Below are 26,471 nucleotides of genomic sequence, written 5' to 3'. Positions count from 1 at the left end.
AGAAGCCTGAGGATTGTATCCAAGCCTGCCCACACAGTCGCTACTAATTTCAGTGGGAGCTTTGCCTTAGGAATCTAAGATACATATACTCGGCCGTAAAACCATCTTATACCCATCTATTCCTTACTATATGGTTAGAAATAACTGCTAATAATTGCTCTATCTCAGCAGCCAAGAACAAAGCAACATTAGAAAGGAGTTAGCTTTTGGTTCAGAAATCTCTGAAGACTTCTGTTCTATGCACAAGATACAATCAACTGGCTGGAGGGGAGCTAACGTTAGAATTCTGCAGGCTTTGGACAACCATGCTGTGTAATTCTGATTAGGTTTTTCAAGGCCAGGAATGGTGTTGAATGTTTTAGAAGATGACTAACCCCTTAAACACACATATGTAAATGAATCACATGCACATACTGAAGTAATCTACTTCTTCAGATCAGTGGAAATTAGGTCTTTTTTACTAACAGTAAAGATGGTTTATATACTGTGTAAGATGGTAAAATTATCTCAAGGAATGAACAGAAGGCTGGCGATGAAAGACAAAGGCTCATTCAGGGCAATGGACTATTATGGTTAGGGTACACGGGTTTCCATGGACAACAGCACACCAAGGTATGGTGTGGTTAGCATCACATCCAGCTACCTTTGACACCCCACTCAAATAACCAAGTATCAATTTATAGCTGTGTTGACTAGGGCAGTGGTCTCCAAAGTGGGGTGCACGCACCCCAGGGGATGCACAAGATGATCCCAGGGGGCGCGTGAAGAAAATATTAGAACTTATATTTTTATTTTTTATTAAAAAAAATAAGAAAGAAATTAAGCTTTACTAATATTTAATATACAGATTGACATCGGCGCCCTCACTCAGTCTGTATGTCAGATAGTCACGTGTCACGTACGGTACGTGAGGTACCCTGAGGGAAGAAGCATTCATTCTCTTTCATCATATTACAACGTATTGCAGTTTACGTGTGCCCGGTTAAGTGGATTTACAGATTATATTATCTAGTTTTAACTAAACTAACCCTCACAAAATGGACAAGTGGCTTAAAAAGATTCCGGCAAAGAAACTGCAGATTGAAGATAATACTAATAATGTGAGCAGAAGCGAACAACAAGAAAATGGCAGAGCTGACACTTCTCCTAGTACGAGCTCTTTGTCAGCCACATTACGAGGTAAAAACAATGGCGATTTAACTTCTATTTTTTGTGTATGCTTTATAATGTACATAATATATTAGTACAGTAGTACATGTATATAATTTATAAATAAATATACATATATTGGGGGTGCGTGCTCAAAATTTTTTTACTGATAGGAGTGCACAATCAAAAAAGTTTGGAGACCACTGGACACTACAGTGGTGGCCAACCTTTTTGCAGGCATGCTACAAATTAGCCTTGTACTACCAAGTGCCATTCCAGTCCTTTGCCCCTACCCAATCTGCTGCTCAGTCTCTGTTCCCTGACCAAGCTGCTGCTCTGCTTTCTGCTCCCTGACCTATTTACCACTGTGCTGCCTCTCCCTTCCCAACCTGTTGTGTGCCACTCAGAGGCTGCCCGTGTTATTTGTGGCACCCTTGCTGCAGATTGGCTGCTCCTGGAATAGGGGCAGATGTTGCCATTAGCTCAGAGTAAGATAATTAACTCGTTTGCTTCTGAAGCCATAACAGGACACTGTGGCTCTGCCACTAAGACCCAACAGGCTGAGAATCAGAAGATACTAATTCTAATCCTGGTTCTGCCACTGACTTCCTATATAGCCTTGAATTAGCCATTTTACATGTTCCTTTTTGATTTCCTCTCTCCAAAGCAAGAAGCATAATACTTACCCACCTACCCGTATTCTCTACACAATACCTTTGAACATATAGGACAAATTCCTCATCAGTGATCAATTATTTTGACTGCCCAACTTGAGACACCATAACAGGGACAGATTTTCAGAAAGCATTGATTGTTTTCCAAGTGAAAATCAGGAATCTTTAATGCGTCTCAAGTCAGGTACCCAGAAACCACTCGTCACTATTGAAAATTTTGGTAATATGAGAGCTACTAAAATGCTAAGTACTGTGATGATAAGGTAATGCATTATAGCATAGTGTTATAGTCGCATTGACAATGTCATAGTTACAATGACAAGCATTTTCTCAAGTCTTACCTCAAGAAATCCAAGATTATCCAGGAAGGTTCGCAGATACGAGATGATTTTGGCCCTTGTAATAAATTTCTGTCTCACATGCTCATTCATAATCAAATCCAGATAACGCTGACGATATCTGGTTTCCTACAAGGAATCATTAAATAATGATAATATAGATATTCTTGAAACTCAGACCAGACAGTTGCCTAATATTCATTAGATAAAATTAGTCATATCTATATTCAGGCATGTATTTCTTTTGACTTAGAAGTATAGCCATTTTAAACATTATAATCATGATTATGAAGAAAAAAATTGAATTCTTATTACTAAACAGAGCAAGAGGAAAGCAGAGATTAACAAATGTTAAAAAAAAAATTGGAAATAGAATTGAGAGCTTTTTGGTTTCATTGCTCTATTTGTAAAGTTTGCGTATCAGTATTTAAATCCCTGTCCCAAATTTAAAAAACACATCATTAAACCATTACGAGGCAGGGCACCTTTGATGCCTGCCACTTTAAGAGATTTGACCAGGCTGTGGAGCAGCCTGCAGGTATGGTGCAGCTCAATGAGGCAGGCACATGACAAGAAGGGGGCTCCTGGACTGGAAGATGGGGCTGAGCAGCCTCACTAAAAACCCAGGCCCTCATAGCTGAGTGGGTAGTTGCTGGAGGGAGCCAGCGAGAACATTGGTAGCTGGAGCTGCTGCTCCCAGAACACCTGGAGGCCAAAGGTAGGAGCTACGGGACTGGAGGAGGTTCTTGGTCCTGGGGCATGACCTAAAACTACACCCTGCTGGGGTTGGATGGTGTGATGGGAGCAGCTTGGCTTTACCAGCCATGGGGCTGCACTGTAACATGTACAGGCATTCCTGATATCAGGTTAACCCTTTCTTAGATTAGGTTAACTCAAACTCTATCGAGGGAAACTACTTAGATTAGGTGTACCATTTTTTGAGCAATTTAACCCTCTGCATGCCTGCACATTTAGGGCATTTAGATCAACCTAACTGTGGCTAGGTCAATTTAAACATAGAGCCTATACATACCCCCTGAGTCCTACAATTCAACTGATTCACTGACTAGGTTCTATAAAGTTTACCTTTTTGAAATTTAAGTCCTTAGTTACAGACCTACTTTTGGTTCTGCTTCCATTTTAATTTAAACCAAGTCATCTCATGGTCACAATTATCTGAGATTAATTATATTACTTCCAGATATTATACAAGATCCATAGCTCAGTGTTCAAAGTATGTGAACAAAATCAAGCTAGCCTGGATTTACTTACTGAAAGAATCAGAAATAAATCCTTTGGCATAATTGTTTCCAGGCAGCTGTTCTGAGTTCCCAGAAGGCTTACCCTACCTTTTTCCCAGAAGGCTTCCCAGCCATTGTCCCTGAATGAAGTTACCTGATCTTTAAATCCATAATGAAGATGAGGCAACATATGCAGGCACGGTGACAGAAGAGTTATGTCAGATGATATGATGCTCAGTTCTCCATGTTTTGTTCTCCCTGGATATCCTTCAATTCCAATGATGTCTCCTCGTCGCAGCTTATTTATAGTTTCAGTGAAAAGCTCCTCGGACTTGAAAAATCTGACAAGAAGCAGCAGCTGACTTAGAAATGCAAAATCCTTTCCAAATGATTACCCTTCAGACTAGGGTAGAAAATAACTTTTATGCAAAATAAAACTAAAATCATCCATATAAACTGATGCTTAGATTGTTCTTTCATACTTGGTGGAAATCTATCTAGGTCATAGATTACTACCATATTTGTTCGATTAGAAGATGAGGTCCCACCCACATTTAACATGGTGGGGGGAAGCCCCTCACCTTACAATTGAACATGAGGTGGGAGTAAAGATTCAGTTACTAGTGACATACATTTAGAGAAAGGAAATTTCCAGTTCCAACTTCTAAGTAATTTCCACCTTCCAACTTCTCTGGTGTAAATGCTTATCAGCTGGTGTAGGTCAGCATAGCTTCTTGACATGAATGTAATCATGCAGATTCACACCAGCTGAACGGCCCTGTGACCTGTGAGTCCAACCTAAATAAAAAATCACAGCATGCAACTGTGGAACAAGCCACAAACTGAGGTATGGGGACATTTAGCAAATATTTCCTAAAAGAGAACAAATGTATAGGAACTACAGTATGTTCATTCATAATTCAAGAACAAAAAAGAAGGGAAGTTTTATTAGGATGTGTTTGCTCTAACTAGTTTAGCCATTGTAAAAATACTTGGCTTTTATTTAGTATCTACTTAAAAGCTCACTGAAGTTAGTGGGAAAAACTCCGATAAATGGGCTGAAGGTCATCTTTATGGAACTTTCCATTGTTCATAGCCTTGTACTAGCATTAACTAACTAATTAAGCTTCCCAGAATATAATAAGCAATTATATAGAAAAAAGTAAATAATAAAGAGAGAAAGCTACAAAGAGTTTGAGGCAGGTTAGATCTAGATCTGAATTTTGTGTTTGGCCTGTATCATGCAACACTAGTAAAGGATCATGAAAGAGAACCTTGCTTCTAATACAGGACAATAAGTGTTATTAGAATAGTATTAGCCATAAAGCTAGTCTCTTTTTTCCCTCTTTCTCTCTGTCTTCCTCACTACACAGCTTCTACCCGGAATCTTCTTAGATTTTCTTGCAACTGATTTCAGGAAACGGGACATATATCCTCAGCAGACCCCTCTTTGTTCATAAATAATGTATACTCACTTAGCATTTGCCATAACTTGTAACTTAACTCCATTTCCCCGGAGATCATAGAAAAGCAGCTTTGCACCAGCAGATCTCTTGGCATAAATTCGTCCTAGAAAAGGAGGGATTGTTTGTATATAAGACCAAAAAACAACATGGAGGTGAGGAAATTCCCTGTCTGGTTACAAGTATGTAACCAAAACTACAGTAATCTTTACTGAGGAGTCAGAATTCTCCATCCTTTTGCTATTCTTCCAACCTTTGCTTACAAAGAAGAGACCACTTCATTGAGCATCCCTCCCTTCAGAACCCACGTGGGAGTACCATAAAAGTTTCTGCTGACCACTGGCAGTGGTGAGATGTAGGGGGTGCACAGGGGTGCACATGCACCCCCTAACAGCACCAGTGCACCCCCTGTCAGGCCACGCTCCCCATTTAGCCAGAGGGTAGGGGGGCAGGCAGGAGCATCAGTGCCCCCCCTGCAAGTGCCAGCTGGAGAGTGGGGCCACCAGCAAAAGTGGCTGTGCCGCTTCCGCTTTTTGGTGAGTGAGATTGGGGGTGGGGAACCCCCCGGTCAGCACGATTGGCTGCCAGGGGGACCCCTCCCAGCCACTGACTAGTGGCCCCCCTGACTAAAGAGGCACCAGTCACCCATGACCATGGGTGAACTGTGGACCAAATTTTCAGGAAATCCAGTGTAAGCTCACAAACAACTAACAATAGGCCATTCTAATGAATGCTGTAGTTTAAGTTTATGCTGACTGTCATGTTTAGCAGGGAATGGAATATGTTATATGTTTTGAAAATATACTATATTTTATATATATATATGGATATTTACACACACCATTTTTCAGGTATAAGAATGATATGCGCTGCCAATTTTAATCCAGAAAAGAAGTGTGCCCCAAGTGTCAAAAGTCTGGGAAACACTGAAGCAGAGTTTAACTTCATGTCTGCAAACACTTCTAAGTAAGCAAGTTGTGACATAATTACTATATTTAGCACCCCCTCTCTGAGATAAGAACTGGGTATTGATATACGTCTCATAGATTCCTTGAAAAATGAACAAGAATGTTGGTATCCATGATACACTTCAGGTTCCTGATTTACAATAGATATGCTGTCCTGCATAAACACAAAGGAGGTGATACTAGTGATAGTGAGGGTGCTGAATACACCAATAACTGATCTGCTTTAGATATAAGGAGCAACCCAAACCTTATTATTTTCTTTTGGGGGTTTTTTAAATCATCATTCATTTTTCCACCTCTGCAGAAACACAGGGCACCAGTCCAGCGCTGTCAGGTTTCATAGTTAGTAGGGTCAGAAGGGACCTGAGCAGATCATCAAGTCCGACCTCCTGCCATGGGCAGGAAAGAATGCTGGGGTCAAATGACCCTGGCTAGGTGTCTATCTAGCCTCGTTTTAAAGACCTCCAGCTCCTAGCTGCCCTGACTGTGAAGTAGTGCCTCCTGATATCTAGCCTGAATCTACTCTCTAACAATTTATGGCCATTATTTTTTGTTGTTCCCACAAGCGCTACTGGGAGTAGGGACTCTCCCATTGCCTGCTGGTCTCCTTTGGCCAGTTTATAGATGGCCACCAGATCCCCTCTCAGACTTCTCTTGTGGAGGCTAAACAGGTTCAGGTCTCATAGACTCTCCTCATAGGGCCTGCCCTGCTGCCCCCTGATCATGCAAGTGGCCCTCCTCTGGACCCTCCCCATGTTGTCCACATCCCTCTTGAAGTGTGGCACCCAGAACTGGATGCAGTACTCCAACTGCAGCCTGACCAACCTCATATAGAGGGGGAGGATCACCTCCTCGGGCCTGTTCGTGATGCATCTGTGGATGCATGACAAGGTATGGTTAGACTTCCTGACTGCGTCCCCACGTTGGCAGCCCATGTTCATCTTGGAGTCTATAATGACTCCAAGATCCTTTTCTGCCCTTGTGCTGATGAGAAGGGAGTTCCCCAGCCTGCATTTATGCTGCTGGTTCTTTTTTCCTAAGTGCAGTACCCTGCACTTGTCAGTATTGAATCCCATACTGTTCTCATCCTCCTACCCCTGTAACCTGTGGGTTGTTTGACAATGGTCAGCTGAGGCCATTGATTGCATATTCCATGGCTAAGTGTACTTGGCTATAGCTCAGGATTGGACCCCCATATCCAGAGAGGCAGGCAAGATTATTACGAACAACCCCAACTGCTAACTAAGACCGGCTAGGAAAAAACACTGTATGGGGGCAGTTTATGTTATGAGTTACTTTATTTTATTGTAGAGCTTTTGCCATCTTTTTCTGAAACAACTAGAACTGGTTGCTCTCTAGGTACAAGGCTAGATAGGCCATTCAATTAATTCAGTCTGACAAATCCAATAACGTTATATTTTAGCCTGGAAAGCTGGTTAAACAATAGCAGAAAATGTAGAATGGTTCCCAAAATGAATGGCTCCATTTCTGAAGTATTGGCTCAAAATTCTGGTATGACAGTATACTTAATCTCTAGATAGGCTATGCTGAGTGCATCTACATGTGCAATCAATGTACTGAAAGCTTATTGAGTAGCAAAATATTGCATAGTAAGTTTTCCCTGGGAATGCACCTACACGTGCACCCATCAGGAGAAGGTTTGACAGGAGCAGTTCAGAGCACAGCAAATCCTGAGGCTGACCTCAGGCTAATCCTGAAGACAGGCTTGGGCTCCAGGGGGCAGAAGGAGCTGTCCCACCTCTGGAGCAGATGGCCCCCCACCCTGCATCCCTGCCTGGGCAGCTTCCTGCTATTGGGGCAAAGGACAATGTCCCAGCCCTATCTCTGACTGGCTGACTAGAGCAGGGGCCGAGAAGCAGGTATCTGCCTGGGGGAGGGGTCAGTTCTCCCTCCCCTTGCTGCCTGGGTTGACTGGGAGCAATTTGATCCTGGTCAGCTATGTACCTATGCGTTACTACACATTAGTTAATGCGTAATAAAGCTACTACCCGAGGTAATAGAATGCATTAGCCTATTTCAGGGTTTTTCAACATCTTTGAATCCGTGTACCCCCAGCAGCTGGACACGGTGCAGCATACCTCTGGCAGCCGGATGTGGGGTGGGGGGGAGGGAGGCATTGCACAGCTGCTGCATATCAGCTTTCACCCCTCTGCATCTGGCTGGGTTGGGCCTGTGCAGCAGCACAGAATGGTGCATGGCAGTGCTCTGTCCCTGCCCGCCCACGTGCACCCCCTAGGGCCTTTTAATGCATAGTAGCAGCTGTACATGATTACATAGTGACATTTTACTATGTAGTAGATTAGTCTACTGTGCAGTAAAGCATCTCATGTAGATGGACCTGCATGTAACTGGGCAAATGCCTTAACCTCCCTACACTTGAGTTCTCTCACCTGCAAAATAAGTATAATATTTACATATATTTTGCAATGGTTTTATAGGACTAAGGGCTTGTCAACATGTGGACTCACAAGAAATATGATCTGAATTAACTTTTAAAGTAGATTAGTTAAACAGCATTAAATATCTGCATGGAAAATCTCATTCAGAATTAAAGTAGTCTTAATTCAATTTAGTTTACTTCATTTCTATAGAGAATCAAGCTAAATCAAGTTAACACCACTTTAATTCTAAAGTAGTCTATACAGAGCTCTAATAAAGTTTAATCAATCCATTTTAGAATTCTCACCTTTAATTTGGGTTAAATTTCTTGAGGTTTCATGTGTAGACAAGCCCTAAACTCATTACTATTTGAAAAGTGCTCTGAGAGGCTCAAATGCTATAGAGCTATATATTTTTTTTTATTCTAATTAATGGAACAAATTAAGATTTCTGCATGCATTGTTAAAGAGTATTTTCTACTCCATATATCAGAGAGAAATCCTAGACAAGAGTTATACAGTCAACTGGAACGTACTCTGCATTAGCGAAAAGCTTTTTGTCCAATCTGACCTGTGGAAGGGTGGTTAGAGTAGTGCACTAAGAAGTCAGAGAGACCCAGACCCAGGAAAAGTTCCCAGGAAAGGGAGTTGGGGGAGCGAGGAAAGGCTGCATGGCTAGAAGCTGCAGCATCAAGCCATCATACTCTCTCAGGGTCCGGGAAAGACCTCAGGGTTTGAGTGAACCCTTTGTTTATGTATTTGCTTGGTTGCTGATTAAGGGTTTAATAGTTGTGTGCTACGGGGCAAGTTTGCCCATGAAAGTAAAGACTATGTTACGTGAACTAACAATCCACTACAATACTGCATATCCCGCAAGGCAGTAGCAGGACCCAAACCCTCTGACATTTCCTAATGACCACACCAATTCCCCAAGTTCATTAAGCAGATTTGGGGAAAGCCTGAAATGCCTGAATAGACAATAATATCCTGAAAACAGGATAGAAAATGCACGGTCTCATCATAGTAGATGGCCTTTTCAGTATGATGACTCGGAAAAGGTGCATTGAATGTGACTGAGTCATTGGGCCACAATATATTTTTCCACTGCAATCCACCTTCTCTTGTGAACAAGAAATAAATGTTAGGAGCTTTGGGAGTAAACAGAGGTCACTACCCTGTTAGAAGCTCACCTGCCAAAGAGACTCGTTTGTCTGGAAGATGCTCCCCTTCTTTCAGGTGACTGAACTTGTCAATGAATTCACAAAGTGTAATGTTTGTTTGAAATTTGTGTGGGTAAGGATGCTCCCCTTGTTCTTTCAGTTGTATGATGGCATCACTTCGAATCTGATGGTATTGCTGTAAGAGAGATTTGGATAGAATGAAGGCTTACATATTAAATACACTCTATAGGTACATATTCTTATTCTACCGTATACACTTAAGTATGAACTCTTATTATAGATGGGGCTGGCAGCACTACCTCTTATCAGTTACAAAACCTTGTTTCATATTACTTATAACCAAGGATCCTAGTCTTCCATGGGGAAAAAAACAGAAAATCTCCATCTAAAAGACACAGAAATCTGTGTTTTTCCACAACCTACCCAAAGTGCGACAGCATCCCATAGCAAGCAGGACCACTGTTCTCTTATTTTTGCTGCAGTTTTTGCCTCTCAGCCAATCAGCAGCAGGGTAGGGGGGGTGAAGGGGAGGAGGAGAGCATGTTGCTGATTGGCTGATGAGCAACAACTGTGGCAAAAATAAGAGCAGAAATAGTGTTGCTTGCTGCAAGACATTACTATACTTCCAGTAGGTCATGGAAAAAATATGGATTCCACAGTTTTCCACAGCAAATGGGAAACTAGGATCATTATATAACATTTGTAAATTTTAATCTTTTAAGATGAAATTTTCCATATGCAGTATCTTTCTCAGGCAGAATTTTACTTCAGCCAAAATAGTTCGTCCCTTTCAGGAAATAAGCCTAAGCAAAACAAAAATATGGGTTTTTTGTTATCCATGTTAAATTCTGTCAATCTTTTCTTTGAACAGCTCTTGTACCATGATACCTTGAAGCAAACACTTGGAATTTAGCTTTTGTAGCAGTGTGTGGCTTTCACTGTCCCTGTGAAAATTCACCCAACGTATAAGTCACTGAAAAATCATAGTTTGCCTGTAATCATTAGTGTCTTCTTTGCATTTAGCTGCTAAATTCACTGAAAATTCTGGCCACACTGAGCATGCTTCAGCTTGGGGTTGGGCAGGAACTTCCCCTGCAATTGTAGCTCTGAGCAGTCATGCAGTTAGCCCATACCCATGTATCTCAACTATGAGCACAGAATTTCTCTCTCCCATGCTCTCAATATCCCCACTGATGGGCCCAAACAGTATGGGATAAGAAGCTGCCTGATCTGAGTGAGTGGTATGCAAGAAAACTCGGACTGAAAGCTAAGGTAAAAAACTGAACAGGGCAGGATGGTAGGTGGGCAAGGCAATAAGACCAGATGCAGAGCTTCAGGGCAGAGGTAATACTAGGACTAGTTGTTCAGGTGACCAGAACTAAGAAAGACTGAGGAGAGACGGGAGACAAATCTGATGAGTATCTAGGAGGGGAAGTGAGCCTTCCAGGACAAACATGATGAGATAAGAAGCAGAAGGGAAACTCGGCAATTGTAAAAGTGGTATAAGGAGAGAAATGTTAATTAGAAACGTGGGGAGGAAATCCCTGGTTAGCTAGAGTGACTAGAGGCTATGGAGTATGAAAATGACTGGAGGCAAAGAAAGAGGAAACAGAGAACAAGTGACCAAGGAGGTTGGGATTGTGGGTGTAGAAAGGCTGGCTAGAAATAGATGTGCTGAATGAAGCCGATCAGCTGTACAACAATGTCTTGTAGCACAGCTGATCCACCACACTGGGGGAAAAAAGTTATCCCTTGCCCTGCCCTTGATGGTGCAGGATGAGAGGTGATATGATCTCTTAAGACACCTTTGGGTTTGGAGGGAAAGCCCTGATTTACCTTCTCAGCCAGGCCTGTCCCCCGTGGTTGCAGGAACAAGTCTGGCTGAGTGGGACAGGCCCACTTTCCCCACTTATGAACAGGCACCCTGAGCTTCTCAAAGATGCCTGTCTGTAAGCAGAAAAAGTGGGCAAATGCTCTGGGGTGTGAGGTGCCCAAGCTCCCCAAGCACCTGCTCAGAGTAACTCAAGAGTGGAAGCCGTTTAGGCTGCCAATACTCTCCTGCCACAGAGCTAATAGACATCCACCGTAATAAAACAGCAGAGTTTATCACTAGCTTTTGTCATGCCACTGATGTTCCTTTCATGTTGCACAACAAAGGGTAGCAATGTCTATTTGCTTACCATAAAAGTTTTTATGGTGGCACAAATGAAATGTCAGGCAATGTCTATTTCCACTTGCTGAGGCAAGAGACAGAAAATCCATAGGGGTGAGATTAGGACTTGCACTCAGCAAGGAGAAGGGAACCAAAATGAGGAACTGTAAGTGAGGGGGAAAGAAGTCTGAGAAAAGATAGGACAAGGGATCATGCTTTGTGGAAAGGGAGGGGGAACAGGGAGGCAGAAATCTGTACCCGCTAGAGCATATTCCCCTTCAAAACCTAAAATGAAACCACCCTCTCACAGAGACTTGCAAGGCAAGCCATACAAGGAAAGGCTGAGGGACTTGGGGCTCTTCAGCCTAAAAATGAGAAAGCTGAGAGGGGACTTGGTAGCAACTTGCCACTACATCGGGGAATACATCAAGGGCTCGGCAAACAACTGTTCACCAGGGCACCCTTGGAGAAAACCAGGAGTAATGGCCACAAACTCCAGGAAGACCATTTCAGACTTAACACTAGGAAAAACTTCTTCACAGTTAAGGTGTTCAGACTGTGGAATAAACTCCCTCCAGAGGTGGTGCAATCGCTTACCCTGGAAATCCTCAAGAGGAGACTTGGATGGTTACCTTGCTGGGGTCATCTGACCCCAGTTGTCTTTCCTGCCTAGTGCAGGGGGGCTGGACCCTGATCATGAGTGACTGGTGCCTCGAGTCAGCGACTGGGGCAGGGGCGTTCCTTGTGGCCGATCTCACTGACCAGGCTTCCCTGGTAGCCAATCTCACACACCAAAAAGTGGCCATATCACTTCCAGAAGTCCTGCAGCCACTTTGGCTGGGGAGTGGGGCTGCCAGCAAGCGCTTGCAGGGGGGACACTGGCACTCCTGCCTGCCTCCCTGCCTGTTGCCTAAACAGGGAGCGCAGCCTAATGGTGGGTACACCTACACTGTTAGGGGGTGCACATGCACCCCTGTGCACCCCCTACACATTGCCACTTACCCTGATCTTGCAAGGTCCCTTCCAGGCCCTTACAATCTATGAATCTATTCCTTGCTATGAACAAACATGTTTGAAAAGCATTCACAAAATCCCTTTCTAGTACCTATCCATATAGGGCAGGGGTAGGCAAAATATGGCCCACGGGCCGGATTCAGCCCGCAAGGCCATTCTATCTGGCCTGCCGGGCCCCTAAAAACAATTAGAATATTAAAATGTATCTGTCCTTGGTTCCTGTCAAAGATGACAGGAACGAAGGTCAGTAGGACCCAGAGGAAGCCCTGGGGAGCTCCTGCAACAGTAGGGCCCTCCTAGCCCTGGCCTCCTACCCAGAAGCCCCAGCAGGGGCTTCTGGCCTGGGATCATGTGGCTCCCCAGCTGCCCCAGCGTGGGAAACTCAGGAAAGGGGGGCGGGGGAAGGCAGGGGACTAGCTAGCACTGAGCACAGGGGAAAAGCAGCCCCTCCCTTACCTCATGGCTAGTGCTACCTGCTGGAGCTCACACGCTGTACAGCAGCAGTAAACACTGCCCAGCGCAACAAGCAGGGGGGCTGTAGCTGCTGCTGCCATGTACAGCCCCAACAGGTGAGCCCAAAGATGGCTTGGGGCCCAGGTTGGCAGCAGAGGCAGGCTACAAGTTGGTGCTGAGTGCAGGGGAAAAGCAGCCCCTCCCCCACCCTATGTCCAGTGCCCCATGCTGCAGCCACTTGCAGCCTGCGTGGGGCTGCCTGTGCCTGCTCAGGACAGCCCGGTGCAGGCTGCAGGCAGCTGCAGCAAGGAGTGCGGGCTATGGGGCGGGGAAGGGGCCACTTTTCCCATACGCTCAGCACCAGCTCCTTCCCTGCTGGTGAGCAATGGGTCAGGGCTGCACACTGCCCCCCATCTGTACTCCCAGTGCCCCCCCAGCCCCATGGTAAATGGGCGCATCGGGTCCACACCCATGCCCAAGGGCCAGCCCAGAGCCCAGCTGGCAGGGGCTCTATGGAGCCAGGCCAGCTCCCCCCTCTCCCTGCTGGTGCAGCCCAGACAAGCTCCACAGACCCTTGCCAGCCTGCGCCCTGCTCTGGGCCCCACCAATGCTGGCCCTGGGACATTGGTGCCAAAACATTGGGACATTGGTCCTCAGATGGTGACCAGGGGGCGGGGCACCTGTCAAGGGGCGGGGCTACCCATGCAGCCCTTGACAGCTTGTCACAACTTGGTAAGCGGCCCTCCACCCAAAATAATTGCCCGCCCCGTTATAGATGATGCTGTAAGAATTGCTGCAAGTCGCACCGTTAGCTCAAGCAACAGAGATGTTTGGTGAGTTCAGTCCCACTCCCACATGGGAGTCAACATGATGCCAGAAAATTCTGGTTTTCAGGTTTGCTTAAAATACATTAGTAGGATGCAGTTGTTGTTCCTAGAACACTATGCCAAATGGGCAAAGGGCTGTTTTATTGTATTACCTGTTCTATTTGTTTAACTAAACACTGTTTTCAAGGGTGGGAAGGATGGGTTGTGGGGGGACACCCATGGCTCCCTTTGGAGGGGAAGATACAGTTTGTGAAAGACCGCAAGCAGGGGGATTCCTCTGGGTGTGAGCCAAGGAAGGTGAATTGGGTAGGAATAGGAGGCAATATGGGGTGGAGGGGATTTTTATTCTCTCTCACAGAAGTATTGAATGTGGGTTGGAAAGTTAATTTGGCTGGTGAGGGAACAGATACTCTCTTTGAGAGGCAGGGGATTGAGAGGGAATAGACTTTTTTTGAGTCCCGGGTTTTAGGGATAGGGTTCCTCTGTGGTACTTTCTTGTGTTAATATATTAATCTGTTTCTATATGTTTTTATTTTATTATAAGCATTTTGCACTGAAGTCCACTCTATTTGGGGATGCAGGTGGAACAATCCTATATCGTTCACAAAATATCTTTACATCAGGGGATGCCCAGCTGCCACTTTAAGGTAGCTTTCTATCAGTGAGACAACACTTGGGGACACTGAACACTTTATAGGGAGATCTACTACAGTCATTTAAAATATTGCTAAACTGAATAAAGATGAGAGATATTACCATCTAGTGGTCCTTTGAACAAGCTGCAGCACACCGTCACTTTCTACACTTTTTCACAGCATTATAAAACCTGTTGGGCTGCTATGAATAACATTGCTTCTAATTTATTTTAATTGAATATACAAATCCTCAGCAGGTGTAAATCAATGTTAGTACCCTCTGAAGCCAATGAAGCTACACCAGTTTGCATCTGTTTAGGATCAGACCCCAAAAAAGTAGGTGAGGCAAAGATATTTTGGTAGATTGATATCCTTTTATTAAGCCAATTGGATGGGCAGGTTTTAAACCACCTTCTGGACACAAAGTACTCTTTTTCTTTGTGCCCAGAAGCTTATCTAAAAATCTCCCTCACCCATGCAGGTTTTCCAATAAAACATATGACCCTGCAGAACATCCTTGCTTCTTGCATTAGCCCAAACTTGCTGTGTGCCTAGCTTAGATGTACAACAAAAACAACAATTCTTCTCAGTGTTTTAAATGCAGGTGTTTGTTCTTCCAGGTGCCATTTTTCCCCACAGGTTTTCTACAGAAAATAGGGTCTACATCCTGCAACATGCCTGAGCCGGCATATTCAGGAAACTATCCTTTTTCCTTGACAGAATGAGCTGCTGCCATCAGGAAAATTTATTATAGTGTAACCTGGTGTGTGAGAGAGTGCTTATGCTAAGCAAGGCCTAGCATTAAAAAAAATGCACTAAAACTCCCAGAATGCTTCAAGGAGGTTGAGGAGTCAGCGATTGACATTCTGGTAATCACTTTCTGACCCTTAGATGAAGATACTGAACTTCTGACCTTTGAACAATGATAAAAATAGCAGACATGCCGCTTACATTGTTAAGAATAGGAAACCGCATGGCTAAACCGCAATGCCGAAAAAACAACCGCATACTATGTCAGTTTTGACATTTTAACCCTGCAAAACCCAGCAAAACATATAAATTAATAATGTATTTAGGTTATAGAAAATTAGCATAAGAAATATAAAGGTCATTAAGGATTAACATAAGAAGTGTAATGATTATAATACAAAGCGTATCACCTGATATTATAATATAGATAAGTTAACTAAACCAATAGAAGTAAGAATTAGAAAATCCATATGTATAAGTGTTATCATATATAACTAATAGTAAAGTTATGTTAGATGCCTCACTTCCACCACAGTTTTGTATCTTTTGCCTAAAAAAAGATAAGGGACTCCTTTTAAATGAGCTGTTGACCAGTTCTGAGACTACTGAATCAGGCAGCCGCACCTAGCCTCCGGGTTAGAGAGCAAGGGCTTGATTTGGGAACCTCGTGAACCAACAGACCTCCTTTAGTTTATGACTTTGTGAAACAATAAAAGTTTTAAATTGAACAGGTGTGAGCCTGTGCTTAATTCAGTCCTATATAATTCGGCATTGAGCTCCCACAATTTGGCGCAGCGAGCAGGGTGCCCTCAACCCCAAAGAGGTTGTAGTGGTACCCAAAAAGTCTGTTTCACAAAGCGAAAAAAGAAGGAGCATCCTGATTCCCGCTAGAGGACAGCAAGGGATCTTTGGATTTTCAGACTTTGGACTTCGGAATCAACCAGGTAAGAATAGCCTAAAGGGCACAGAAATAGCAGGAGGGGCAATAAGAGTAGCCTAATCATGGGAGTATGAGAGGGGCACTAAGAGTACCCTAATCACGGGAGTGTGAGAGGGGCACTAAGAGTAGCCTAGTCACAGGAGTGTGAATAGGGTTAAACAGTGTCTCTAGATAAAATCTGTAAGTAATTATAGGGGGAACCGGGAGCAGACAGCCACAAAAAAAAAAAAAAATCAGTTCCTATTTTTTAGGGGTGATTAGTTTTCACTCAAATTATAGTTTTGGGGACAGTTTAATCTGTCTATTGGCAACCTCAGGACCATATAGAATAGTCTGGCTGAGAAATAGTAACCCCGCTCTGGTAAACAATTATTTATTACCAGGTGAACGGTGTGTTGCCACAGTGTATAGACCTCAAGAAGAAGGGGAATATCAATTGTAAAAGAAAGAAAAAGGGGGTTGATAATATAACAATCTAGTTGTGTTAAGATTGCTTAAATTGATAACATGATTGCTTAGATTAATAGCATGAGAATCTAGAGCCCCAAAAGAAGCTAAATGGTACAAATTTTGGAGGAAGTCACTGAAAAAAAAAACCCCTCAGAATCCACATGGAGATTAAAAAGAGGAAATTCAGTGTTGTTGTCACAATCCTGATAATCCTGATTGTCCATTAAGAGGACAAAGAACTCGTTGTAACACACAGGATTGGTTTTGTGGAGTGTGGTTGTGTATTCAGCTAATAACTGGGAGCTGTGCTGTGGGCACGATACTTTGGTTGGGTCTCGTTTACTAAAAACAAAATAGTTATTATTGTCACCAATTATTAAAAATTTCATATTATAATTCCACTACTCAGGCGTATTCAGGCAATACTCAAGGTCCTGATAATTATCTAAAGTGTTGAATTTATTGAGTGGTTAGGACAGACGCAATTAGGCTGGAAGTAAAAGATCAAAGCCTGTAAGAAATCTTTTTACAGATATATATAATTAATACAAAACAGAAGAAGAAAACAAATAATAATAATAATAATACCTTATAGGTTTAGTGGGGAAAAATGTAAATTGGAAAGGGAACAAAGAAATGAAAAAAAGGGGGAGGGGAACTGTCTCCACTGTCAATTAATTGATAAATGAGAAAAACAAAGACGACAGAAAAATTGGGAGTGAAATAAACTTCATATAGGAATAAGTATCATTAGTGGTATAGAAATTGAAATAGTTATAAGTATTATTTTTACTTTAAGTATGGATGGGGGAAGTATCATTTTCCTTGAAAGTCATAGTATAAAATCAAAGACCATCAGAAAATGATTTTGAATAAATAAATTTGTCTTATTCCACCCTTACCTAAGAACTATTAAATAATACTAAGTAATAAAGTCTTTAAAACCTTACTGCAAAAAGAATTAAATTCTGAAAATTTTAAAGGGTGAACCAAAATTTATTTGCAGTGTGTGATTATTTATGGTTTACAACATGTACCTTCTCCTCCAGTAATGGTACAAAGCCATCAAAATTAAGTAAAATTTCCACCTGGTACTGAGACTTGGTTTCATATTCCTCAGTCAAGGCAAGACAATTGGAAAAAATTCTTAAAATAGCTGTCACTGACTATAGTGCAACTGAAAAATTATGCAGAAAAAAAACATTTAGTACAGATTACAAAATGTAAATTCATCCAAAACTAATAGAGAAGCAAGCGCTTCCCTTGTGTTTAATTTGCAGGAAAAAAACTGATATTGTCACTATAGAAGGCATCAAGATATTTCTATGCATCCTGAAACTGCTTGTCCTAATGAATGCTGAAGATGAGTGTACAGATTACACACAAGATTCGATATGTTGGGTTACCTCAATGAAACTAACTTTACTACTGACCTCTATACTCAAGGAGTTAATAATTCAAGCGTTCCTGCTGTATGTTTTGAACATTTCTACTGCAAGTTGGACAGGAGTGGAACTCTGATCTATAACCTCACTGGAATGGATGGACTAACTTTAAATACACCCATTGAAAAACTTACAGTGTTTTGAACTTTAAACCAATGTCATACAACCGATGCACTTCTTCAAAATTAGAAAATTCCACCTTGGACATTTTATCAATGTTCAGTCCCAGTGATTCAGTAAAAAGTATTCTCTCATAAATAGTGTCAAAAAGCCAATATTACTGTTAAAGTTGTTAATTTACCATTAAGAAAAAAGGTGTTAAATATGTAACTTTTCTCTTATTACAGAAACTTCTAAGTATAAACAAAGTTAAAACTATTCAAGTAGTTTAAAAATACCAGAAACACCTCTAATTTTAAAACAAAAAGGGGTCCGTACCTGGAAATTTACTTCTGGCACAGTACTATGTCTGGATTTTAATTGTTCTGTTATTCAGGGAAGTTCCTTGCTTACATATCAAAACCAAAGTATTTATATTCATCATGAAAAGGCACATACCCTAATACAGGAACCTAATTCCATTCAAGCAGATTTTTGGCACATAAACAAGGTATTGATGTTTTGAGACTGCAAAGATTGGGCAATGAAATAGAAATATGGCTCTTTTCCAGAAAATACATTAAAGAGGACTTGACTAAGTTTATTTCTGTGGTTTATCAGAATATTTCCACCAACGGTCAAGTTCCTGACTACTTAAGAGCTGTCTTGAAAGGACTTAGTAAACCTTTGAATTGGTTAGGTGATATTGCCCAACAGGCTAAGGCAACAATGCAGACCTCAAATAGAGTTATCTTTCTAGGTCTTCTCATAGTTTGCCTTACAGTTGCAGTTTTGTTAAAATACTGTTATCCATATTTCCAAGGATATGTTAAGCTTTCTCAATCAGAAGTAGCTATTTTTATCAAGGAGGAAGAGGTGATGTGAGAGAGTACTTATGCTAAGCAAGGCCTAGCATTAAAAAAAATGCACTAAAACTCCCAGAATGCTTCAAGGAGGTTGAGGAGTCAGCGATTGACATTCTGGTAATCACTTTCTGACCCTTAGATGAAGATACTGAACTTCTGACCTTTGAACAATGATAAAAATAGCAGACATGCCGCTTACATTGTTAAGAATAGGAAACCGCATGGCTAAACCGCAATGCCGAAAAAACAACCGCATACTATGTCAGTTTTGATATTTTAACCCTGCAAAACCCAGCAAAACATATAGATGAATAATGTATTTAGGTTATAGAAAATTAGCATAAGAAATATAAAGGTCATTAAGGATTAACATAAGAAGTGTAATAATTATAATACAAAGCATATCACCTGATATTATAATATAGATAAGTTAACTAAATAACCAATAGAAGTAAGAATTAGAAAATCCATATGTATAAGTGTTATCATATATAACTAATAGTAAAGTTATGTTAGATGCCTCACTTCCACCACAGTTTTGTATCTTTTGCCTAAAAAAAGATAAGGGACTCCTTTTAAACGAGCTGTTGACCAATTCTGAGACTACTGAATCAGGCAGCCGCACCTAGCCTCCGGGTTAGAGAGCAAGGGCTTGATTTGGGAACCTCGTGAACCAATAGACCTCCTTTAGTTTATGACTTTGTGAAACAATAAAAGTTTTAAATTGAACAGGTGTGAGCCTGTGCTTAATTCAGTCCTATATAATTCGGCATCGAGCTCCCACACCTGGGTGGTGGCTCAATAGTTGCCACCTCTGCCCAATATCAGGGATGGTGTGATGAGTGGAGCAGGGCTTCCGGCCAGCACCCATTTACTTTCCAGCCGGCCCCTGCTCCCTACAGAGCAGCCCATGGTCCCAAGAAGGTCTAACACTTAACTGATTTAATTATTTACACTTTATTTACAAAACAAGACTAATAGGAAAGCTTATTTACAAGTGAACTTAAATGGCATAACCAGAATAACAAAACAAACCAGAATGCATTAGTCAGCTCTTGACTCAAGAACCACAGGTAGGGTACCTGGCAGCTTTCAGCCACTGCTGAGATGCTACCAACAAGGAAGCAAGGTGCTCACTCCCAGCAGCTCCAACAGGCTTCCCAATAAGTGACAGACTGCAACAGGTTAAGCTCTTCTCGTCTGCAGCAATCAAATTGTATCAAACCCCAACCCCCCAAAGAGGCTGAAGGGTGACCCTCCGTGGCAACCAAAAAGGCAAGCAACAGAGTATGCTCCTGCAGCAATTGGCATGACCCAAGCACAAACCTCAGGGACTCTATCCAATGACAATCAGCCGCAGAAGAAGGGACAGGACTGTGTCCCCTCTGGGGCAGTCAGTAGCAGAGGGTCAGCAGCATAGGCAGCTCTTGGGGTCATTGCTCTAAACCCCTGCTCCAGACAACTGGCCAGGCATCCCTCACGGCTCGCCAGTCCTGCTCCAAGTGCCGGCCTGCACCCCGAGCTCCTGGGGATCCTCATTCTGGTGTCCTGCTGCTCCTCAGGATCCCAATGCCTTTCCTGCTGCTGTCTTGCTTCCCCAAGGAAGGTAAAGGGTTTCCTCAACTCACCAGCCCAGCTCCCTGCCTGGGATGAGGATGCCCGCCTGCACTCCTGGCTGCTGCTGCTTCTCCACAGTAGAGTGGGAGGCCAACTGCCACCCCTAGCCTCCGGGACACCTGGCATGTCCAGCACACTGCGATGGGGCGTTGGGGCACCAGCTGTCTGCCCCAAGCCCTGGCCACTGCTCCCTCTCTGCTGCAGGGCTGGAGGCACGGCTGACTGCCGCTGCCTTCTTCTCCCAGGGCCTTCAAGGCTCTTCAGAAGGGTCTCTCTGTTCCCCCTGCTGGGTCAGCTCACCCCAGCTCTTCTTAGGCCTCCTAAGTCATTCCCCAGGGTCACTGTCAGCAGCCCCCACGCCAGTTCAGCTGCTGCTTTTATCCCCTCAGGGAGTCCCTCCATGGCCCCCAACCCCGGCCATCCCCCTTCCATGCGAATGAGAGGATTGAAAACCCCTTCTTTCCACTGGCTTCTCCTTTTCCACAGGGCAGGAATCCCTGCTCCACCTTTGGGGTCGCTCAGAGTTCACCAGCACTGTTTCTAGCCCAGGGTAAGTATCTCAAATGAATCTGGTGAGCCCACATTGGCAGTCTGTTACAGGAAAGCCTTGGTCCAGCTGTGACTTTTTAGCTTTTGGAACTGAGTTGCAGACTGAATTAAACATTTCCTTTTCACTGGCTATCAACTTGGTTTCACTAACCTATAAGTTTAGGCAGAATACTAACACTATAAGATATAAAAGGGATTGCTAATTGGCTGAGAATTTTTGATCAGGGAAGGAAATGAATGTAAAAAAAATTAAGGTCCACACAAAGAAGGAATAGGCATGTTAAATTCAAAAGGCCTGGTCCTACCCAAAGTCCAGGTGGGCAGTTGTCCAGTGTTACTACCATGAACAATGCAAGTTGCTGATTACTTATGTCCTACAATTCCAGCCTTGAGTCTGGCACTGGAGACTTCTGGATCAAACAGCAAGAGGTACCAGGATTCCCAAGGAGGGATGAAGGCACACTTTTTAAAAGATTTCCTTTTGAACATTCACCCTTTTATCCAAAAGTTAATAATGAGTAATCCTAATGGGAAGTGGCTGCTTTTGATTGTTCTTTTACATAATGTTTTGTAAATTACAATTCCATCATCTCAGCTCTAAACACTTGTATGAAGGGAAGATCAACAAAGCCACCATCTCCCAAGTGCCAAGTGACTGGGTTGCTCTGGAACAGCTCTGGTTATTAACTTGAATTATGCTGCTATAAAATCCAGCCACAGCTCATCACAAAAAAAGACATTGGTGGTAAAACAGTGCTTTGTTCCAGGGTAGACTATAAAACTGACAGTCTGATTTTTGCTACTGAGGAGGAGTTAGGGGTAGCAATTTCATACCATATGAGTTAACCCTCTTACAGATATAGGGAGGGATTTGGTGCTGTTTCACAGTAGAATATGATGGGCATCTTCAGGGCCACATGGAAGAGTAATTTACATATCAGTTTTCTGGTATTATCTATGTATGTCAGGTGTACAAGAAAAGTGCTATAGATTCTATCCAGGTAAGTACACTACTCTTAGTAAGGGCTGCAACCACTCTCCCATTGTAACAGCATAGCTGAAGACTGAAACTACTGGAAAGTACAACTGACTCAAGTACTTCAATGGGTTTTTAACAAAAATCTTTACAAAAAATGGTTGTTTTCATTGAATTTTGGGGATCACACTATGAAATCAGAAAAAAAAACCCTGAACAAACTGTCCATCACTACTGCTGTCACCCCCACCCCCCTCACCATTTTCCAACTGGCAAGTGAAGGAAATAGAGAAAGGAAGCAAAAGGGGAAAAGGAAAAGAACTTTATATTTTCAAAAGGGGTGTTTTCCTTTTATCTTTTTCACTGAGTAAAACCAATAATTTATGCAGATATTTTCAAACAAATGGGGGGGAAAATGCCCCCATCATGTTCATCATTATTTACAGGGCATGATGAACCTACTTCTCTAACAGGCAATGTACAGCCAACTTTTGGTTTGGCTTTGCTAGCCATGGCACGTGAGGTTTCCAAGGAAAAGGTAAAATCTAGTGGACTGAACAGAGGCTTAGGCATCCCAGCCTCTAGCTATATTTCAGCACAGCTAAAAACAGAAGCCTTGTCCAGGAAACTAATCCAAATAGGCACAGTTTGGTGCTTAGAGGATGCCAGTACACTGAAAGAGGAGAGTTAGGTGCCTCCAAAAGGCAGGCCAGAGCTCCTTGGTGTGGAGCAGGGAGTCACCCAGAGCTAGCCAATATGAAATGCTAAGCAACAAGTGGGAGGGGTCTGAATTCCAATAACTCTTCAGAATTTAGGCATCTGACTCAGTGCTTTGCATTAAGCACCTCTGTCCCATTAAAATTCAGAGCAGCAGCTGGGGTTGCCTTGTTTTTAGTAGTAATCTGGCACACATCCAGAAAGTCAGAGGCCTGGGTTTTAGGCCATTCTTAGGCAGAGAAGGTAAAAATCTCTCATCTCCCAAGTAAAGTGTTGTAACCATTAGGTTATAAAATTGCCTGGGTGGGGACTCATTGTTTTGTCACTAGGCAGTAAAGAATAGCAAGAGCTCTGGGGCCAAGAAAGAGAGGGAGCTAGTGGGAACACAACTCTAGCCCAGTGATAACTAAGAAGTATCCTGCATTCTTGTTCCTGCTTTCAGGGTTATTTCTGTTTGGTTGCTTTTCCTTTTTTTGATCCAGTGAGTATGTAATGTGGAATGAGTAAGCAGGCCTGGGAACAGGTTTCTTCTCGTTTGCAGAAGTATCTGCATTTGAATTCTTGGCTGCACCATGGGACTAAGTAGCCTGAGTACTATAGCTGGCATGAGTTCCAAACAATTTGCAAAGGTACACTCAGAAGTCCAAAATATTTGGAGGCTGATGCCTAATCTGAATCACTGGAGGAAAATTTTCTTCTAAACAAAAATACCCTTCAGCTGTTTGGAACAGATGGTAAAGCAATAGAAGTGCTGTATAACTAGAAGTCAAACATCAGAGAACAGTGTCCATCAGAGCTGAGCCCATTGCAATGAGATGCAAATGTCTAATATTACTTGGGAGTAAAGAATTAGCTCTAATATTCCACATTTGATATTTCATCACCTTCTGTGTCTTTCTGTCCTTATATAGCTAACTTGCAATCAAAATGGGGAGAGTTGGGGACATGAAAGAGAACAGGAAAATGTTTTATTGCATACAGATCAGTTCATTATCACTATATATTTCTAATGAGCAGCAGTGTTTTATTGTATGATATTAATAATTTCTTCATCTCTGTAGGGAAGCTGGCTTTACTGCAAAAAAAAAGCGTGTTTCTTCCCAATGTAACTACAAAGTGATCAACTATAGTATAATCTCTATACTATACACAGCCCTGCCTATGCTTGAGAATTGGTTTCATCTCCCTTCCCCAGCTTCCTGTAACCTGACCTCAAGATAACATTTCACTGCTAAATGAAAACTGATGTACATTTAATATTTTCCGTGGTTAAATAGTGAACAGAGTATTTAGGACTGTCTCAGAATGATGTGTGGAGTCTCATCATTCTAACAGCGAAGCTGCATGTTCCAGAGTCAGTGCCTCTGCTTCTTTGCCATGCTGCAAATTGCTTCCAAGTTCATATTAATGTATATAATTGACCTTGCTATATAAATATTGGCCAGCATTTTCAAACAGTCAGAGTTTGCAATCTAAGAGCCTTGTTGCACAGTAAGTTTAGGCAGTTTCTAGAGCTCTTAACCCCTGGATTGGCTACACGTTAACACCTTCAAGTGATTTAAAGTGCTCATTATCCAGTTTAGAATTACACCGTTCCAGGGCCAGATTATTTGTACACCATTTAATTTTGCTCCTGTTCCATTAAGGTGTGACCATTCCTTGCAGCTATTGCACCCAAATTGAAGTCCTCCAGTATTCCAGGATGCAGTGTCCCCTCCTGAATCAGGGTGAGCAGGGATGCCAGGGTGCAGCAGGACCTGGCACACAGTGCCTCACCCCCTGGGGATGTTGGACAGAGCAAGCATGGCAGCCTCAGAGCACCTGGCTGCTGTGGTACCTCCTACTTCTGGAAGGTCATTACCAGACATCCAGGTTTGCCGTTCACCATGGGTAAAACCTGGATTTTCTCATTTTAAGGAGAAAAACACAGATTTTCTTCTTTAAAGGATAAAAAACACAGGAGATAGTGCGTTTCCCCTTGCAGGATTGCAGAGTTACAGCCTGCAGGAGTCTGCAGGGAGGAGGGCAGTCAGGTAGAGGGCACCATGTATACATGCACATGGCTGTCATGCAGCCTGGAGAGAAGCTCTAAGTCTGGTGGGGTGGGGGGAGTGAGGCTCCCATAGTAAGGGGGGGTGGGGAGTTAGGCAGGGCTGGGGCTGCGGCTGTGGCTGCTGCCCAGCCCAGGTGATATGTGGGGCTTGGAGCCTGGGGCTGGGGAGTGGGATGGAGCTGCAGGCAGTACATCTGGGGGTGAGAGGGGCTGGCTCCCTGTTGCTGTGTGCACTGGGCGGGGGGAGGGATGGGGAGCATGGGTGTGGGCTGCCCACTGAGGGCTCAGGCTCCCCCCAACACTGCTGCCCTCCCCTGTGGCCTCCACAACCCAGGGGTAGGACCTGACATGGCAGGGTAGAGTGGGGGTGGGTGGGGAAGCTTGGTGCTGCCACTGTGAGCCCCACACTACCATGGCCCTCTGCCCACCCAGAAGCAGGAGGCGGCACAACCCCACATCGCCACCCCCACTGCTGCTGGGCAGGCAGGGGGCACCTTGCCATGATGGCACTAGGCTTATGGTGGCATCACCGAGCTTCTTCTCCCCGCTCTGCCCTGCCACTCTGGGTCCCACCCATTGGACCACAGGGTGAGACCCAGGGCAGCAGGGTGGGAAGCCCCAGGTACACAGTGGGCAGCCTGCACGTGCCCTTCCACCCCACACTACCCGTGAAGGAGGGTGGACTGAGCTCCACACTCTGCTCGGCTGCAACAGCCACTGCCTCCCACAGGTGGCAGCCGGGGCTCATGCATTGCTGTGGGGGTAAGGGGGTTGTGGACCCAGATCCCTGGCCTCATAGCCCTGGCAGCTGGGGGTTCCTCCAGGAGGGCTGGAGGGCAGGACTGGGGCTGTGGATGGTGAGCAAGGGGCACTGGCAGGGCTGGGGGGCTGTGGGCGGGGAGTGAGGGGCACCAGCAGAGGTGGAGGGGCTGTGGGTGGAGAATGAGGGATGGTTGGGTTTTTAATCGTAGAATTTGTGATAATCAGAGAATTTGCCATTTTTAAACCGAGAAAACCAGGGTCTTGTCATAATGACTTGTAGTTCAGTGGTTTATTTAGAACTAGTGTTTTTCCCTCTGCTTTGCACCCTGACAACAGTGCAAAAGAGGAGTGGGAGTCAGAACTGGGGCCATGGTTTTCTGATTCTAGCATATACAAGAGAAAGGGATATTCACTGTTTAACTGCATGAACTAAGGTGTGCCTAGCTTTATGCACAATCAAAACTTCCTTTTTTATTAGTGAAAGGAATGGTTATTTATAATATTTATATAGTGCTAGACTTACCTGCCACTTGACAAAGACCCAAGAAGCTTAGGCCTAGACTTAAGCTTAAGCTAATGTGGGATTTGGGTCACTAAAGATAAATTGAGATGTCCACAACCTCCAGCTAGCATGAAGCCCACAAGTGCCTCGCTGCTGGACATAAATTCTGCTTCTGCTAAGGCTCTGAAGTGCCTTGACCTTTCAGGGCTGAGCAGCCCAGGGCCTCCCTCACACCCAGATTGCTTCAGGAT

General features: G+C 43.6%; 1 protein-coding gene across 1 annotated transcript in view; it reads right to left on the bottom strand.

The window, feature by feature from the left end:
* The window catches only part of LOC149869023 (lysine--tRNA ligase-like), a 52,811-nt gene that overhangs the window by 14,296 nt on the left and 12,044 nt on the right, over positions 1-26,471 (bottom strand). The window contains exons 3-6 of the mRNA XM_090039578.1: positions 9,423-9,588; positions 4,878-4,971; positions 3,557-3,743; positions 2,165-2,290 (exon numbers count right to left, since the gene is read on the bottom strand). Of these exons, the coding sequence (XP_089895704.1) occupies positions 2,165-2,290; positions 3,557-3,743; positions 4,878-4,971; positions 9,423-9,588 (573 nt within the window). The remainder of the gene's footprint in view (positions 1-2,164; positions 2,291-3,556; positions 3,744-4,877; positions 4,972-9,422; positions 9,589-26,471) is intronic.

Source organism: Crocodylus siamensis, chromosome 3 (genome assembly GCF_052110815.1).
Source record: "Crocodylus siamensis isolate JL-2025a chromosome 3, ASM5211081v1, whole genome shotgun sequence".
Taxonomy (NCBI): domain Eukaryota; kingdom Metazoa; phylum Chordata; order Crocodylia; family Crocodylidae; genus Crocodylus; species Crocodylus siamensis.
Note: the sequence above shows the minus strand (reverse complement) of the source record. Positions and strands in the feature narration are given on the sequence as shown.